Source organism: Poromitra crassiceps (assembly GCF_964638095.1).
Source record: "Poromitra crassiceps genome assembly, chromosome: 3".
NCBI lineage: Eukaryota > Metazoa > Chordata > Actinopteri > Beryciformes > Melamphaidae > Poromitra > Poromitra crassiceps.
In genome coordinates this window covers 46,476,191-46,494,704 of record NC_139625.1, presented here as the reverse complement: position 1 = coordinate 46,494,704, position 18,514 = coordinate 46,476,191, and the positions used below count along the sequence as shown (strand labels likewise).

General features: G+C 43.7%; 1 protein-coding gene across 1 annotated transcript in view; it reads left to right on the top strand.

Annotated features, from left to right (window-relative positions):
• npas3 (neuronal PAS domain protein 3) overlaps positions 1-18,514 on the top strand; it is a gene marked incomplete at both ends in the record, with an annotated part of 1,009,388 nt that overhangs the window by 607,614 nt on the left and 383,260 nt on the right. The window contains one exon of the mRNA XM_083634138.1: positions 4,046-4,135. Within this exon, the coding sequence (XP_083490264.1) occupies positions 4,046-4,135 (90 nt within the window). The remainder of the gene's footprint in view (positions 1-4,045; positions 4,136-18,514) is intronic.

The window sequence follows — 18,514 nt, the reverse complement described above, 5'->3', positions numbered from 1 at the left end:
ACCTGTCCTATACTGCATGATTTCCACCAGGCAGGAAAAAAGTCAGGGGGGAGAAAAAGCATGGAATTTGATAATTGAAATGAAATCAACTGTAAAACATGGAATATTGCAGAATGTCCCTGAAATGGATACAATTGAGTCTAATGATCGAAATAAAAAGTCAACCTAATTTATGTCGTAACCTAAATGGTTTAATCTCCACTCTGTCTCACAGCCCAGCCAATCAAATGGACCAGCTCGAGCCACTTCCACCTATCGGCGCCCAGTCATACTGTATTTCAATATCCATCTTCAGGCTCGTATTCTATCTTGTCTAGGGGTTGACTGGCATATGGTACGATAACATGAGAAAGAAAACAGTGCAGTCAACAGGCTGTCATTAGAGTGAGAGGCGGTTAGCTCACCTAGCTAGCTGGCGTGCGCTGGCTCCTCTCGGACAGCTCGAGCCGGTTGAGTCGATAGTGTCCAGTGCCGATGCACTACCAACGTTCATGTGGACACGAGACAGAAACATAGAACAAACTCATGAGTACAAAAGAAAACCAAATGGGGGAGCACGGAAGGTGTGCTCCACTCCTCTTCCGCAGAGTCACATGACAAGAGCTCGAACCCCCGAACACTGAAATACCCTTCCCTATTACGTCACTCCCTACAGCAACACACATAATGCCCCTTAGGCTAACCCACATCATTCTCCCAATGACAGACAAAGAGAAAGAAATGAAAGAAATGTAGAATGTCTATCATATAGAATCTGGAGGGAACAATATCTACGCTGACAAGGTCGCTCCGTAACACCCCCCCAAAATGAGCACGTGAAGCGCACACATTTCATAGTAATTGTAAAATAGGCCTAGAGCAATAATTCAGTTTTGGATTGCAGTTTTGAGAGGGGGGTCGGTCATGCGTGGGACCCACAACTTGGTTTTCATTTTTAGATACATGTTGAAGAGGCTGTCTGAGCTGGACCATGACTGGTCACAGCCAAAGTGAACGTCACAACGAACAATACTTTTTTTTTATCCTGTTTGAATTGTGCCACGGTGTGCAAAGGTCTATTTAGTCAATTTAAAAGATAACCTTGCATGTCAAGAAAGTCGCAGTTTGTGGTAAAACAGTTATAAATCAGAAAGACTACATAGAACCGGTCGCATAAGTGACGTCTCTCCCATCAGTCCATGTTGTTGGTGTGACGTATAATGTGCGAGACGAGCGATGTAGTTGATTGACAAAACTAAACCTTACGTTCAGGACCCGAAATGAACACCCGTCAAGCGCCAATGGCGACTAGATTTTACGTGTGACGCTCAGGGGTCTACCCGCCACGTGGCGGGTCCCAAAATAGTCATCATGTAAAATTTAAAACAATTTAGCAGAGGTGAAAAGCGGCTTTTTCCCTCTGCTGAATTGACAGCCTACATCGGGCGAATCAATCAATGAATCAACCGCTCGCGCTTGTTGCCGATGCTCGTATTATATGAGGAGATGAATCAAAATGCTTACCACAAATAAAGCCAAATGGGAGCTGAGAGCAAGTGCAGGAGAGCTGACGCAGGTGCCAGGTGTGGAGTGGGAGAGATTAAGGTGCTGGAGATTCAAGTTGTGCGCTGTCTGCACTGACACTGTCGCAGTTATTACTTTTAGCTGCATTGATTTTTCATCAAGCCAATGTCCAGAAGATATTGGTTCATGAGTGTCTGCAAATGCAGATAGATAGGCTAGAGTAGGAGTGTGCATGTTGTCTGTTCCAATAACGAAAGCGTCCTTACCGAGAATGACGTGCCTGTTGAATGCAGACCAATTAAATATTCTTGCTGCAAAATTGGCCTCTTAACAACACTGGAATAAAGATCGACTATAGAGGCTACAAAGAATAGACTATAGAGAAATAAATGGATTCTTTCAACAATTATTTTATAACGTCCTTTTTTTAATAGTGGCCGGTAAATATTCGATATGGCCGGAATTCTGGAATGTTACTGGCTGCATTGGCCGTCTGAAAAAATGCCTAGCGGAATCCCTGATGTATATGTGACAAAAATGCGATATATTATTTTGGCCGGTAAAAAATATGCCGTGGATTTTTCCCATCCACCCGCCACCTGGCCGGTAGGCTTGGGTCGGTTTGAAAATTTTGAAACCGGTTCGATATTCCCCAAAAAAACGTATCAAACCGGTATATCGAATTTTACATTTTTGCCTGCTAGTGCTACTTGAGAAGAGGCTAATACGAAAAATAGTGCAATCAGAATGGATTGGCACTATTTTTTTATTTAAAAAAAGAAGAAAAAAAAGGGGGTTTCGGTTCGCACGTGATCAAACCGGTTTGGGCTCATACACCGAACTGAACCGGTAAAACTGGAAATCGACCCATGCCTACTGGCCGATGAGTCAAAAAGTTAATTTCGGGCCCTGCTTACGTTTCAGTTTCAGGACAAACTGCGACTTTCTTGACATGCATAGTTATCTTTTAAATTGGAGGAAGTGACGTTCACTTGGGCTCTCTATTGAGCCAGAGCCACTGGCTTCACTGTTTCAGCACAGATTACAGTGCGCATCGCAGTACAATAAACGCATGTATCCAGAGATACATTCGTACACACACACACACACACACACACACGCACACGCACACGCACACGCACACGCACACACACACACACACACACACACACACGCCATATCAGCAAGCAACAGTAGGGAACTACATGTAATTAACCTCTCTAACCTCAGGGGTGTAGTGTGTGTGTGTGTGTGTGTGTGTGTGTGAGTGAGAGAGAGAGAGAGAAAGAGAGACTGAACGAGAGTTGCGCTCGCGGAGTGTTCCGCCATGATCTTCACATAACCACAGTATTAGGCGCACCTAGACCTGTGTGTGTGTGTGTGTGTGATGTGCTGAAGAAGTCGAGTGTTCCGCCGTGATCCTCTCATAACTACGGCATTAGACACACCCACACCTTCTGTGTGTGTGCATGTATATTATGTGTGTGTGTGTGTGTGTGTGTGTGTGTGTGTGCATGCATGCATGCATATGTGTGTGTGTGTGTGTGTGCGTGTGCATGTGCGTGTGTGTGTGTGTGTGTGCGCGCGCGTGTGCGTGTGTGTTCCAGACAGACTGTGCTGACTGTAATCAGATGTTAACATACTGTAGGCTACAGTACTGCAGTAACCTGTGTGTGCGCACGTGCACGTGTTTCTGTGTGTGTATGTCTGTGTGTATCAAAGACATCCACACTAATATGTTTTTTTGCCCCTCACTCAGAGACTTGAGTTGGACTTTCAAAAATGAATTGTGAGCATTTCTGTGTGAAACTCCTCACTGTCAGGTGGAAAAAAGCGGCTTGCCCAATCCCATTTGTTATTTTTACCCCTTGTTTTTGAGTGCCCCTCGCTTTGGCCCTTGCCCTTCAAAACGCAGCCACAAGGGGGAGGGGTTGAAAACAATCACCTAGGAAATGGGACACCACTCATTACGTCATAATTTTGGCAAACTGGGCCTCGGCTACAGTCACACTGGGAGCAGGGAGATCCTCTGGATGTCTTTGACGTGATAGCAATGCAATTTATGAAATGCTGTCAAAAACGAATTCCACACACATCCACAGTCCTTGTATCTCCATTAAATTCAGATATTATTCACATTAGTTTGTAACTTTTGGTTAATTTGTGGTTGATTATTAACGCTTTCCTTTTCAGCCTTCTGTGGGAGGGCTGAAAAGGAGGGAGTGTGCCTCTGGAAAATCTCTGTTTGAAGGACCAGTAAGCCCCTCCCACTTCACAATATGATCATCATCGCCCGTTCGCTCCAGTTGATTTTTTTTCTCAACCTGAGTGAACTCATGTAAATTAAGCTTTTTTCGTGTTTGGTGTGAACCGCACCGCAGTGAGATTTCAGATGGAACAACAATAAAGTTTGATTGAATTGAATTAACCCTTCATCTCTCTCTCTCTCTCTCTCTCTCTCTCTCTCTCTCTCTCTCTCTCTCTCTCTCTCTTCTCTCTCTCTCTCTCTCTCTCTCTCTATCTCTCCCTCCCTCTCTCTCAGTCTCTAGATGGGTTTGTATTTGCACTAAACAAGGAGGGCCGCTTCCTGTACATCTCCGAGACTGTGTCCATATACCTGGGACTGTCACAGGTCAGTGATACAGCTGGCTGTCTGTCTGTCTGTCTGTCCCTCTATTTTATTGAATCACGGGCCTCTTAAGTCAGTCACACAATATCTCTCTCTCTCTCTCTCTCTCTCTCTCTCTCTCTCTGTCTACCCCTGGCCTTTTTGCAGGCTAGCTTCAGATTAAACCTCTAGCACCCTGTCTGTCTACCCGTCTCTCTCTGTCTGTTATATCATTCTTTTCCTTTACATTTACTTACATGCGTTTCACAGCTACATCTACTTGGTTTTCGCAAATATTAATCTCTGACTTTCTGTCTTTCTCTCAGCGTCTGTCTCTGATTCTCTCTCTCTCTCTATCCTTCTCTCTTCTATCATTATCAAAGACAATTCTCAACAAATTAAGGCTCATTTAAAATCTCATCAGCTTGTCGGACGGTTGTTGATTTGTGCGGCGAGCGACGACGCATATTTTATCGGTGTGTGTATGTATGTGTGTGTATGTGTGTGTGTGTTGGTGGTGCACTGCATTGTACTCTGTCAGCGTGGTAACGAGTTCCGTGGCCTGATTGGTTCGCTCTCCACCAGTTCCTGTTAATAGAGACAGGCGTCCATCTTGAAGGTCGAGAGAACAACCTTGGAGACGCTAATACATGTATCTTTACCTCATTGCCCTTTTGTGTTAAAGTGGGATGAATCTGGGATTCATAGAAACAAGATGGACTGGAATAAATGATAAGTTTGAAGTAAATAGGCTACTAAAAACAAATAACAAATGTGCCCACATGCATGACAAAGGTTACATTTGGCTACATTAGATTAAGATTCATCTAAAGATTAAAGATGGACAAACCCCATCTTTATTTGTCACAAACACTGTGGCATACACACATGTGCACGGCGGCCAGTACTTACACACATGCTTGGAGGCGGCGTGAAATTTGTCCTCTGCGTTTGACCCATCCTGGCTTGTCCTCCTCCATCGTCAGGCCAGGAGTGGTGGGCAGCTGCAGTCAAGCGCCCGGGGACCAACTTCTTCCAACCAACGCTGGTCAGACAACCATCTTCTGTATGTTTTTTGTTGGGGGTTATGTATGGTGGAACCCCAGGGAGCACGGGGAGAACATGCAAACTCCACACAGAAAGGCCCTTTCGATGAGATAGCCCACCTGGGCAGTAGGCACTGAAGACATGGAAGGAACACACCGTCAGCGCCCACAGCGTCTCGGCGGGAATCAAACCCAGGATCTTCTAGCTGTGAGGCGACAGCGCTATCACTGCGCCACCATGCCCCCACTTTTGAAGCATGTGTTTTTTTACGCAATTTTCAGAAAACGCTTCAAAAGTCATAAACGTGGTCCTTGTTTCTCAAGATTATCTTGCTGAACACAAACTTCAACTTCTGTTAACCACAGACCTTATTTCATGCATTTAACCGAAATTCCCATACAAAATCCTATTGCCTTTCCCCCCTACGAACCAGCAGCCTAGGGACTAGGGATGTTCATCAATTATCGAAAATCGATAATCGATCGTTAAGGATTGGAATCGATCCTGTGGCATTTGGATCGATTTTTTAATTATTATTATTTTATTTTTATTTTTATTTTTTTTTTATTTTTTTTTGGACTAGGTTTGGGTGGAATTCGTTACTCCTCGCCCCACTACATTGCACAGCCAACTAACGTGAGGTGGAGCTTCATATAGTCTCTAGTTTTCTGGCTGGGCACGGGCCTTTGTGCCAACAAAACTGTTTTAAACATGAGAAATTCACACCGGCATGCGCCGGGGACAGCAGTGTTGGAGAGGAGACACATTGAAATAAAGAGTTCATTGAGGAGAACACGTTGTCTTTCGTATTTTCTGCCATAGGCATTCATTTTGTTAAAAAAAAAAAAAAAAAAAAAAAAAAAAAATTGAAAATATTGAAAATTTTCTAAGTATTAATAAAATCGATAATCGATAATTGATCGTTAATTCTCACCGATTATCGATTTTGGAAAATTTTCAAAATGAACATCCCTACTAGGGACTTTCCGGGGTAAGCCTACAAAAATACGTCATCCCTGCAGTACTCTATACTCTTTGGTTGAGAGCAGCAGGTGAAAGCTCAGGAGCTTCAGGAGCCATGTTTGTAGTTTTCCGTAGACAAACTCAGTGATGAAACCTGTGGTCATGTCCTGGCATGGTGATGGAAGAGCTGTGACCACTAACTTGCTTGAATGTGATGGAAATCCTCTGAATGAATGAGTTCCCAAGTAGAGTTTGAACTGGAGCAATTATTTTCTGTGGTATTTACCATCTGAAAGACGTGAAAGACGTATTCTCTAGCAGGGAGCTCGTATTTCGTATCTTTTCCACTTGGCCTGAATGCAGCATTAGATCTGTCTCTCTCTCTTCCTCCCATTTCTCTCTCACCTAACTCCTTCAACAGCCCTTTCTCTTCAATCTGCATACAAATAACACAACTTCTGCCTTTCAAATTGCGTGCAGTGAATATGCCAAACTGTCTCTCTACATTAGTTTAATGCAAAGTCTTTGTCTCTGTAAATTAGATATAGGAATCTCCATATGGGACAGAGGAAAAAGCCAATCAGTTTACCAAATTAAAGAGAAAGACATCTCTCTCTCTCTCTCTCTCTCTCTCTCTCTCTCTCTCTCTCTCTCTCTCTCTCTCTCTCTCTCTCTCTCTCTCTCTCTCTCACACACACACTCTCAATCTCCCTCTCTCGGATTAATTCCCCTGCGAAGATTGATTGATGATTTCTATCAAATAATTGATTAATTGTCAAATCAGGTCCCCTAAGCTTCTCCGCCAGTGCTGCCGAGCCCGTTATCTTGTTCTGCTGCCTTTTATCAGCTGCCCAAGAAGAAGTGGCACGCCGATAAAAAGGAGTGAAAGACAGACACAGAGAGAGAGACAGAGTGTGAGAGAGAGTGAGAGAGTGTGTGTGAGAGAGAGAGAGAGAGAGAGAGAGCTTGTCTCGCCCTGTGATCCTACATGTGTACACAGAGTTCGTCGGCCTCCCTTCTCTCAATTGCTCTCTCATCTCCTTTAATCACCGCCCTTCCTTATCCCCTCTTTTTTTAAAAGGAAGGAAAATATATCGCTAATTATTTTTCAACTTTAATTAGATCACGGTGTGCAGGAGGAAAGAGGAGGGGGATTTTTTTTAAGCCGCTTGACAAATTGACGAGGTTCTGAATTTAGCGATGGCGGCAGATTTATGCACGGAGAGGACTCGCTCATTTCCTCGTTTCCTCGCCCTCTTGTCGGACGTGGCCGGCCAATCAAACGGGTCGTTAATGGAGTCATTAACAAAGAGAGCGGCGCGGTAATTAAACACAGACAGCGCAGAAAGTGTCCCCTGCTTTTTTTTTTACATTCTTTCTGTTTTGGAATGTTAATTATCTGCAGTAAAAAGTTGATGAGCTGGAGTTTGTTATGGCTGTCTGTCAACGAGAAAGAGAGAGAGAAAGAGAGAGAGAAAGAATGAGAGAGACAGAGAGAGAGACACATACACACTGGAGGGCGATTGTTTTCATTCATCTCTCTGCCTTTCTGTCTGACTGTAATCAAGATCTGATCAGTCTGTCTGTCTGTCTGTCTGTCTGTCTGCCTGTCTGATCATCTCATCTGATCCTTCCAATACACAGATATTTTCACAACAATGTGCCTTCAGGAAAGCCCCTTGAGCCTGTTGCTGCATGATATCACCCATTTAGTGTGGGTTCTTCTTATTTTCAGCTCCACCTCTTCCTTTCTTCATCCACAAACAAAAGACCAGACAAGGGCTGACAACGCCAGTACCATTGTTATCAGACTCACCCCAGCCCTACTAGAGCTGTCACTTTTTCCAAAAATAAAGTTCAAACAAACTTTAATTGACCCGCAATTTGTTCGATTATATCCTTAAGTCCCTAAGTCCCTAAGTTAATTGGTTAATCCCCCCCGTGGCCCCATAAAGATCACGTTACACATTAGATAAGAGATATGTAATGTGAGTGGGGTGACTCGCTAGCAGGTGTGTCCACAGATTTGCTGTTGTGCTCAAGTAACACAATAAAACTGTATCTACCTCCGACACAATGTTGTTATCAAAGTATCTGGGGCCATGGTATTCCAAAATATTCTGTAGTTTCCAATAGCGAGCCCTTATTCACATGGCGGAGCTGATGCTCAAAATTGTAAACTGCAGTACACCACCAAACCACTGAGCACCAAACCGATACATCTGACGCTGTGGAGCAATTGAAACCCAAAATGACATAGCCGAAGAAGGTCCCGTTTTATAAAGTGCAGCCATTTGAGCCGACCCCCCAGACGAAGAAGGAATAATTACTGATGAGTCGCGTTGAGGCTTGTGTTGTGATTGTCCACTCCTAGCTTTGTTGTTGTCTTCCTCCGCCTCCATTTTGTCTTGTGTCTCTCATCAAACAACAACTCGTGTCACGTCAAGTCAAGACATGTCAGGTGGTGAGGATAGGTCAAGCTGTTAGAGTGGAGTGCCCTCTGCTGGATCATCAAGGAATTACATAAAAAAAAAAAACCCCGCCGCAAAAATAGATATTATTATAATAATAATAATAATAATAATATATTATTATTATTATTTTAATTCGGATGGGTCAATTACATATCGAACGTCCCCCCCCTCCCCCACATTCGAAGTTACATTCGAATTTCGAATAAAAAGTGACGGCTCTAAGCCCTACTGTAGGTCTCACCACAGTCGCATAGGTTGAGGCCATGTCTCGTCATAGACGCTGGGTTAGCTGGCTCAGCCTTGCTGGGGGCGGGGTCAGGGTGCGGTAAATTCCCGCGTTCTATCCATTCAGCAAAGTTAGAATTTAGCTGATAGCCCAGCCCAGGCAGAAACGATCGGGGATTTAACCACCGCAGTAAACGCACATCTGAGCAGACGTCTTGTGTTCTGCTCTAGAATCCCCAAACATGTAGTTTAGAGCCGCAGCACCGTCTTTTGGTGAGTTAGCCCATGAGATATATGGGCGGTTTTACCCTACTCGCGCGCCAGCCGTTTAACATTTTGTGGGCGTTCCCAGACATGCGGACTGTCTCTATTGTGGGTCTCACCACAGTCCTACTGTAGGTCTCACCACAGTCCTACTGTAGGTCTCATGCAGTCCTACTGTAGGTCTCACCACAGTCCTACTGTAGGTATCACGCAGTCCTACTGTAGGTCTCACCACAGTCCTACTGTAGGTATCACGCAGTCCTACTGTAGGTCTCACCACAGTCCTACTGTAGGTCTCACCACAGTCCTACTGTAGGTCTCACCACAGTCCTACTGTAGGTCTCACGGCAGTCCTACTGTAGGTCTCACCACAATCCTACTGTAGGTCTCACCCTAGTCCTACTGTAGGTATCACGCAGTCCTACTGTAGGTTTCACGGCTGTCCTACTGTAGGTCTCACCACAGTCCTACTGTAGGTATCACGCAGTCCTACTGTAGGTCTCACCACAGTCCTACTGTAGGTCTCACCACAGTCCTACTGTAGGTTTCACCACAGTCCTACTTTAGGTTTCACCACAGCCCTGCTGTAAGTCTCACCACAGTCCTACTTTAGGTCTCACCGCTGTCCTACTGTAGGTCTCACGCAGGTGCAGAACCTACGTGCTAGTTTGTAACCAACCATTTGTGTGTGTTTGTGTGTGCTCGCTTGTGCATGCATGTGTGATACATAGGCTATACATTTGTGTTTGTATGGGTGTGTGTCTCTGTTTGTGTGACAAGGCAAGGCTGGCAGCTGCCCTCTTAGTGATCTAATTGAGATGTGTGTGTGTGTGTGTGTGTGTGTGTGTGTGTGTGTGTGTGTGTGTGTGTGTGTGTGCGCGTGTGTGTGTGTGCGCATGTGTAGCAGATGGCTATGTGTCCTCTGCCTGATGGTCCAGAGGAAAATAATAACTGCCTCGTCCCAGCCAGACCCAAATTAGTCTGCTGGAGCCGCGCCCGCTACGCCCAAACATGGTCGCCCGCCAGCTCCGCTTCCTGCCAGCCAGGCATATGCAGCAGCATGGGAGAACAAACACACACACACGCACGCACGCACGCATGCGCACACACACACACACACACACACACACACACACACACACACACACACACACACACACACACACACACACACACACACACAGTACATAGGTTAAATGGAGAGATTTGTTCCATGGCATTTCCACAAATCCTGGTTGTTTTTAAAGTGATAATCCCATAGACATAAAAATAGGGACATAGCCACCGTGATGTCACCCATTGGATTGTGGACTCCTGTTTTGAAGCCTCAAAGTGGACATTTTGGCGATCGCCATCCCGTTGTTTTTTTGGAGCCAGAAGTGACCATATTTGCATTTGAACACAATGCAAACACGACAGCCGACTGGTAACTAGCATGTACGTTCTGCGCCTGCGTGAGACCTGATGAAACATTAAATAGAAAGCAGTGTTTGCCTACCATTTCACTCACTTAAACAGTTTTGTAATATACAGTAGCTCCTTCTAATCGAGAATAGCCTATGTCTGATAAAAAGTTGCAAATGACAGTGGTGTATGTCAGCCTATGTCAGGTGAAAAATAAGGAGAACCTGCACTAAATGGGTGACATCTTGCAGTGAGAGGCTTAAGGGACTTTCCCAAAGCCACGTCGTCGTGAAGATATCCATGTTTTGGAATTATCAGGTGAGACGAAGTTGGAAATTTTGCATTTTGTGTGCCCTCTCTCCTGCTTCGCTACCCCTGACCAGCCAATCAGAGTGATTTATCTACCCCTGACCAGCCAATCAGAGTGATTTCTCTACCAGCTGACCAGCCAATCCAATGACCCGACACCGATTCAACATGTTGAATTGGCCAGAAAAGCCACCGACAAGCCGTCATCAAAACAGACTAGAGGCAACGGTGCTGGACACACCGCAATTACTAGAGCAACAGACACCCAGACATGGCCGACAGATGCCGAGACATGGCCAACGGCTGACTGTCAGCTTGATGTGTCTGGGGCTTAAGAGCAGTGGAATGAACCTTTAAAGCAGTAGTTCACACTGACATGCAGCTTCTCTCTCTCCCTCTCTCTCTCCCCTATCGTTCACTGGATTGAGTTGGCCTGCTTCCAGATTACGTGTGTGTGTGTGTGTGTGTGTGTGTGTGAAGTGATTTGTTTCTGTCTTTGTCATTTAAAGTGTTAAGACCTGCTGCCCCGCTGCCACACGCACGCACGCGCACGCACGCACGCACGCACGCACGCACGCACGCACGCACGCACGCACGCACGCACACACACACACACACACACACACACACACACACACACACACACACACACACAGTCACACCATACACGGGCCTATATTGTGCTCCTACACCCACACAAACGCGTGATTTCTAACCCCACATAGGATAAGCAATAACCACGCCCTGTGGCGCCGGGATTGGCCAGGAGCAGCACTGGAGGGCACGCAGCCCAGCGATTTCATGAACCAACTGAATAGCTCTTGAGAACGGACAGCGATTTCGAGAGCGGACATTGAGAGCGGACATTGAAATGAATTATGGTCACCTACCTTCCTTAGCATAGTAATAATGATAATAATAAGTATAATAATTGTAATCCACACAATGTACACAATCTACAAAAACATGCAATAATATAAACGTGTTGTGTTCACGTTCATAGCTCATATAATATAATGTATCATATCGTTAATTTCAAGCTCAATTCTTACCCAGAGAAAAGGTAGCCTACAGCACTGAAAATGTAACAAGCAATAGTTTTTTAAACATCTTTATTTTAAAAGATGAAAAACCCCACTGCTGGTGCTTTAGTCCCAAGCTTCAATGCTCCTGGCCAATCCCAGCGCCACAGGGCGTGGTTATTGCTTATCCTATGTGGGGTTAGAAATCACGCCACACAAACACATGCACACAGCCACATGCATGCACACACACACACATACACACACACGCGCACACACACACACACACACACACACACACACACACACACACATAGGGTCATTGGAAGCAAGACTGATGATCGCTGCTCTCTTTCACTCCACATTCCCTAAAGGGTGGGACATACTCCACGCGCGCTTCCAACCGCGAGGGTCGTGCGGCCAATATGACGTAATTACGGTGGGGGCGAGGCCACCGCAGCCGTAAATGCGTGACAATAGATCCATGGGAGAGACAGGAAGATAAATGAAATGAAGAAGTAAGTAGGCTACACTGAGCCATGTTTTGACCACATTTCTTGACCCATGTGGTAAACTTTGATTTCTAAAATGCCTTTTAAACATGGACTCTGGATCATGTCAGGCTACAGAGAACAGGATATTTTCAGGTTTTGCCTTTCTAAACATGAGGGGTCTTTGTTAAGAAACAACTGGCGGCGCGGTAGCATGTCAAACACAAGAAATGTGATAGGAAACAGCTTTAGCTATGAGGCAGTCAAAATAGTGGTCGCACCGTCGTCAATCACTGTGGGTGATTTATTTTACAAGTGGCAACTAGTCATATCTGACTAGTTTTAAATGTATTTCTCCCCACAAAAGTTTGATAGCCTATGTTTCCTAAATAAACGTTTTGAATCCATTTATTTCTCTATAGTCCAATCTTTATAGCCTCTATAGTCGTAGTCGATCTTATTTATTCCAGTGTTGTCATTAAGAGGCCGATTTCGCAGCAAGAATATTTAATTGGTCGGCACGTCGTTCTCGGTAAAGGACGCTTTCGTTATTGAAACAGACAACATGCATGCATGCTCCTACTGTAGCCTATCTATCTGCATTTGCAGAAACTCATGAACCCATATCTTCTGGACATTGCCTTGATGAAAAAACAACGTAGCGTTAGCTAAAAGTAATAAGTGCGACAACTTGAATCTCCCACAAACGTTAGGCTTTTTCTGACATGGGAGCAAGCAAGCAGCGCAGCAGCGTCCCTCCTGATGCACTGGACCTGGCTGCCTGCAACTGCAGTCAAGCCAGCCCGAGACTAAGCCAGCCCTCACCTCGGAAAGCACGGTCATTCTAGCCCCCACTTAACAATTCAAGCCGTTTTTGCAGCACTTGAGGAAACCGTGAGTTTGCTCGTTGATATAAGCGATTGCCCGAATGATTCATTAATTAATAAACTAGCGAACGTGAAGTGAGTCACGAAGAGCCACACCTGCCCACTACGGATATGCGGATAATAACCTGCTAGCTGTTTAACATGGGCTGCGATTGCGTGGAAGCGGATCTTATACCGGCGGTCGAGGTAGATAAGATACGGAGTCGCGGGAGTGCGCGTAGGCCGGTTAATTGTTGTTTAACATGCAGGCCAACCGGCTAGGTGCAGGTTATAACGGCCGGTTCATACACACGCCTAGAGCAATGCTTAAAGCAACGCCTAAGCAACGCCTAAAATTTAGGCGTCCTTGTTAACAGACGAGAGCGTTCACACATACCGCTGCCACGCCGTGCTGAAGCCACGCTCGCGCTGTGCCTACGCTGCGCTGCATTTATCGTTTAGGCGTCTGTTCTATTTTTCAGCTCTAGGCGCGCTGAACTGTCAAGCTGGCTGTTGTTTCTGGTGGACTTGGGCCATATTTTCTACCGAGTTTGCCCAAAAGGGAGGGTGGAGCGCGAATTAACGAGTGCATAGTAAGAGAGCTGTCCTTCATGTGTTCCTCTATTAACGTCTTTTCTGTCAGATGTATATATACCCCCCCTGTCTCAATGCATGTATCACTCATGGTGTTGATGACTCATAGTCACATGATTACCCGAGGGAAAATAACAATTACAGCGGGCCAAGAAATAGACAGACATCCTCACTTGCACATTACAATAAAAAAGAGGACTCACCCATGCTATAAATCAGATCTGAAAAGTGTAAAAAAACCGCTGCTCATGTGTTCAGCGTAGCGCAGAGCGTGGCGTCCTGTGTGAACGAAAATAGGCGCCAGGCGTGCATGAAGCAATGCCTATATGCGTAGGCATAGGCGTAGGCATAGGCATAGGCATAGGCGTAGGCGTGTGTGTGAACCGGCCGTAATACGGATTCCACTGCATGTTAAGAAGTGGCTTAAGTTAGTTTTTAGTAATTTCAAGTAATGTTCTGTGTTGAGACAGATCTAGGCGTATTTACTAGGGGTGGGGGAAAAAATCGATTCACCTAAGTATCGCGATTTTTAATGTCACGATTTTTTGAATCGATCTTTTATTCCAGAATCGATAATCGCAAAAAAAAAATATATATATATATATATATATATATATATTTTTTTTTTTTTTTTTTTTTTTTTTTTTTGGGTGCTTGCAGTCAGGCCACTCACTGAACAGCAAGCCAGACGCCGCCTACTGGTTTACTAGTGGTTTTATTACTTTATTAGTTACCGTAGTCTGAAGTAATAATTACACTTCAGGGTTAAAGTGGGTGCATCTCATTGTAAAATTGGACTTCAAACGGCCCAAATCTGTCGGCCCATATCGGCCTGGCCTGCTTGGTATCTAATGCCCGGCCTGAATTATGATCCCAGTCCGCCCCTGTTTTTAACTATATCGCCCAGCCCTACTCATGATATAAGTCTCTAGTGTATGATTCAACTTTTCCAATGTTCTAATCTAGTGTAAAAAAGCAAACAAACTGAAAAAATAAAAGAAAAAAATAAACAAAAATCGCAATAAATCGTAATATCGAATCGCAATAATCGTAGAATCGCAATACTTAAGAATCGCAATATAAATCGAATTGGCACCCAAGAATCGTGATAGTATCGAATCGGGAGATAAGTGAATTGCCACAGCCCTAGTATTTACATTCAATAAAAACAGGATTGGCGATTCTATTCATGCACTGATACAATCGTTTGAGAGTGAAACCGCAGTCTACTGAACATAATGGCATTCCATTGACTTTTAATTGCGTTTCATTGACTTTATCATGGGCCATTCACTGTACTATGTGAACAGCGGTGCTCTGAGCAGCACTCTGAGTATGAACACCTCGACCCGAGCCTCACACTGCCTTCCTGGAGTATGTCCTAAGCTAGAGAGTTAGAGAGCAAGCACTGGAGATAACTCTCTCTCTCTCTCTCTCTCTCTCCCTCCTCCCAGTGCTCTTAGTGGGCTGCTGGTCAGCAGGGGGAAACTGAATTGATTAGCATGAATCACAAGCAGAATTAGCTTTATTGGCCAAGTACACATCAGGAATTTGACGTTACTTTGCGTTGCTCTCAAAGTATTCACATACAGGGGAAAAGAAAAGGGCATGCACAAGGTGAAACAAACAAAGCATGGGACATATAAACATTTGCAAAAATGTACTGTACAGAGTAAGTGTGGTCAAAGTGTCTATTTTAAATACGTGTGTAAGAATGTATTATGTACAGTATGTATAGACGGTTTTCACCAGCTGCAACCCGACAGCACTTCCTTTTTCTCAGCTTCTTCTTCGTTGTTTTATGGCAGTTGGCATGTTGCATTACCGCCACCTACTGAGTTGTATTATCTTCACAGTGCTAACTGTCAGGAATGTACAGGTGTGTGGACCCAAATGCAGGACAGAGAAGCAGCAGACAAGGTTTTAGGAGCAAAAAAGGTTTACTGAAACTTTAAAGGCCCAATCCGTCAATACTCACTATTACTGACGCCGGTGGCCGAAAGTGTAACTGCAGGCAGCGTGTGAACGAGCTGACGCGCGGGCACCATACTCGCACGCGCACAAGCAGTTGCCTGGCAACAGCAGACTGTGTTGGTTGCTTTGTAACGTTAACTCATAAAAGTCACTTGAAAACGGCAACCTGGACAATGTATCGGTCAGATCAGCCTCGAGATGCCCAGGAAGGATTCTGGATGAATTAGGGGACGTTATTGTGGCATGTTTGGCCATGTTTTGGCTTGCGTTGGATGCGGGGAAGTGGATACTCATGTTAGCACAAGCCAGGAAATAGCCTGCTCCCCCTGTATGTACGGTACCGTGTAATGCCTGGAGTTGACCAAACTGAACAATCAAACAATGTTTCATAAGCATAACAGTAACGTTAGGCATATTTACGACTGTTAAATTCATTATCCACACAAGACGGTAACATTATTAGTGGGGCTGGTGGTAATTTCTATAAATGTAAATTAATATTAGTTAGCCGCGATTAGCATCAAGCTAACGTTAACTAGAGCCTGCTGGCTGCGGGACAAGCCAGGAAATAGCCTGCTCCCCCTGTATGTACGGTACCGTGTAATGCCTGGAGTTGACCAAACGGTAACACTTTACAATAACGTACACAAATACTATAGTAGTTACTAGTAAACTAACCATTAACTAATAGCCAGTTAATGAGTAGCTAATGAAAAATTTGGCATTAGTCAATCACTAGTTAATCATAGGTAATGAGTAGGTAGTCATTAGTTAATGATTAGTATCTAATTTCCTGAGTAGAGTAGTTAATCATTACCTAATGATTACTAAATGTCAGCTCGTGAATAGAGTACGGTAGTTAATCATTACTTAATGATTCCAAAATGTCAGTGTGTGAATGTATTAGTTAATCATTAGTTCATCATTAGTTAAGGTCACATTGTGAGTATAGTAGTTAATCATTAGCTCATGATTAGTTGTTAGTTCCTTAGTAGAGTAATTACTCATTAGTTAATGGTTAGTCAATGGTCAGTTTGGGAGTATATAGTTAATTGTTAGTTATTCATTACTTAATTACTTAATTATTACCTGTCCATTAGTTACTCTTTTTGTGTACCCTATTGTAAAGTGGTGCATCATACTCAGTAGTTTATGAATACTGAATCATTACTTAATTATTATCTGTCTATTAGTTAGTCTTTTTGTGTACCCTATTGTAAAGTGGTGCATCATACTCAGTAGTTTATGAATACTGAATCATTACTTAATTATTACCTGTCCATTAGTTACTCTTTTCGTGTACCCTATTGTAAAGTGGTGCATCATACTCTGTAGTTTATGAGTACTGAATCATTACCTGTCCATTTGTTACTCTTTTCGCACCCTAATATAAAGTGAAAGATATCCTTATCAAATAAACACTCACTCCAGGTGAGATTCGAACCCTGAACCCCAAGATTGTTAAATTGTAAGTCTGGTTCTCTACCATCTGAGCTAACCAGCCTGTTATTTGGTAGAGCCATACTATAGGTCTGTAGAGTCAGAGACTAAGTATTATGTCCTATCCACATACTACTTTCTGTTCAAGTACTTATAGTTTTTAAGATATATTCCACCCAAATACTACCTTCTCTCCAAATACTTATAGTTTTAAAGGTATATTCCATCCAAATACTACTTCATGTCCAAGTACTTAGGTATGTTTCAGCCAAATACTACTTATGTCTAAGTACTTGTAAGTACTTGGACAGAAAGTAGTATTTGGGTGGAATATACCATCAAACTATAATACTTGGGCCCCGTTCCAATACCCATACTTCCATACTATTTAGTAGGCAAAAAAAGATTTAGTATGTCCCAATACATAGTATGTCAGATGCAGTATGCCAAGAGTACCAGGATGTTGTACTACATCAGCTCCTATTTCGGAGTATGCATCGATGCATGCTGCTTCAGCCAAACTTCCCCACAATCCTTTGCGCAGCAGGAAGTTATGTCTTCTTCTTCTTCTAATGTGTTATGGCGGTTGGCAAACAACTTTTTGTGCATTACCGCCACCTACTGGAGTTACGTCGCACTGACTGAGCTGCGTGTTCATGAATGAGATAATTAACTTTAAGAAAGCCTTGAAATATGTTAAAACCAAACAAGCATGGTGTGTACCAAAACATGCATATCTTGATTCCTGTTTAGATCTCTGACTTAATGTTTTTGCTTTATTTATTTTATTTTGTTTATTTGATTGTCTGTTCCAATTTTGTAAATGTTTAGTCTGAATTTTTTGTATAATGTACTGTTTGTTACTGCCAGACTTTGTTTATTGAATAAAAAAAAAAAAAAAAAAAAAAAAAAAAAACTCAAATGTGGTGCTGCGGACGTCGGCGGAAGTGAGCAAGAGGTCGGAGTTCAGGAAGCTCACGTGACGACAGATGTAGTGTGTCCCAATAGTATGCATTTTGCATGCATGCTGCACACTACAATCCATACTTTGTGAGGGCAGCGGCAGTACATACTACAAGAAAGAAGTACAAGTATGGGTATTGGAACGGGGCCTTGGTCTCCGGCTCTACATTGGATAGTATGGATCTAACAAGCAACAGGCTGGTTAGCTCAGATGGTAGAGAACCAGACTTATAATTTAACAATCTTGGGGTTCAGGGTTCGAATCTCACCTGGAGGGAGTGTTTATTTGATAAGGATATCTTTCACTTTATATTAGGGTGCAAAAAGAGTAACAAATGGACAGGTAATGATTCAGTACTCATAAACT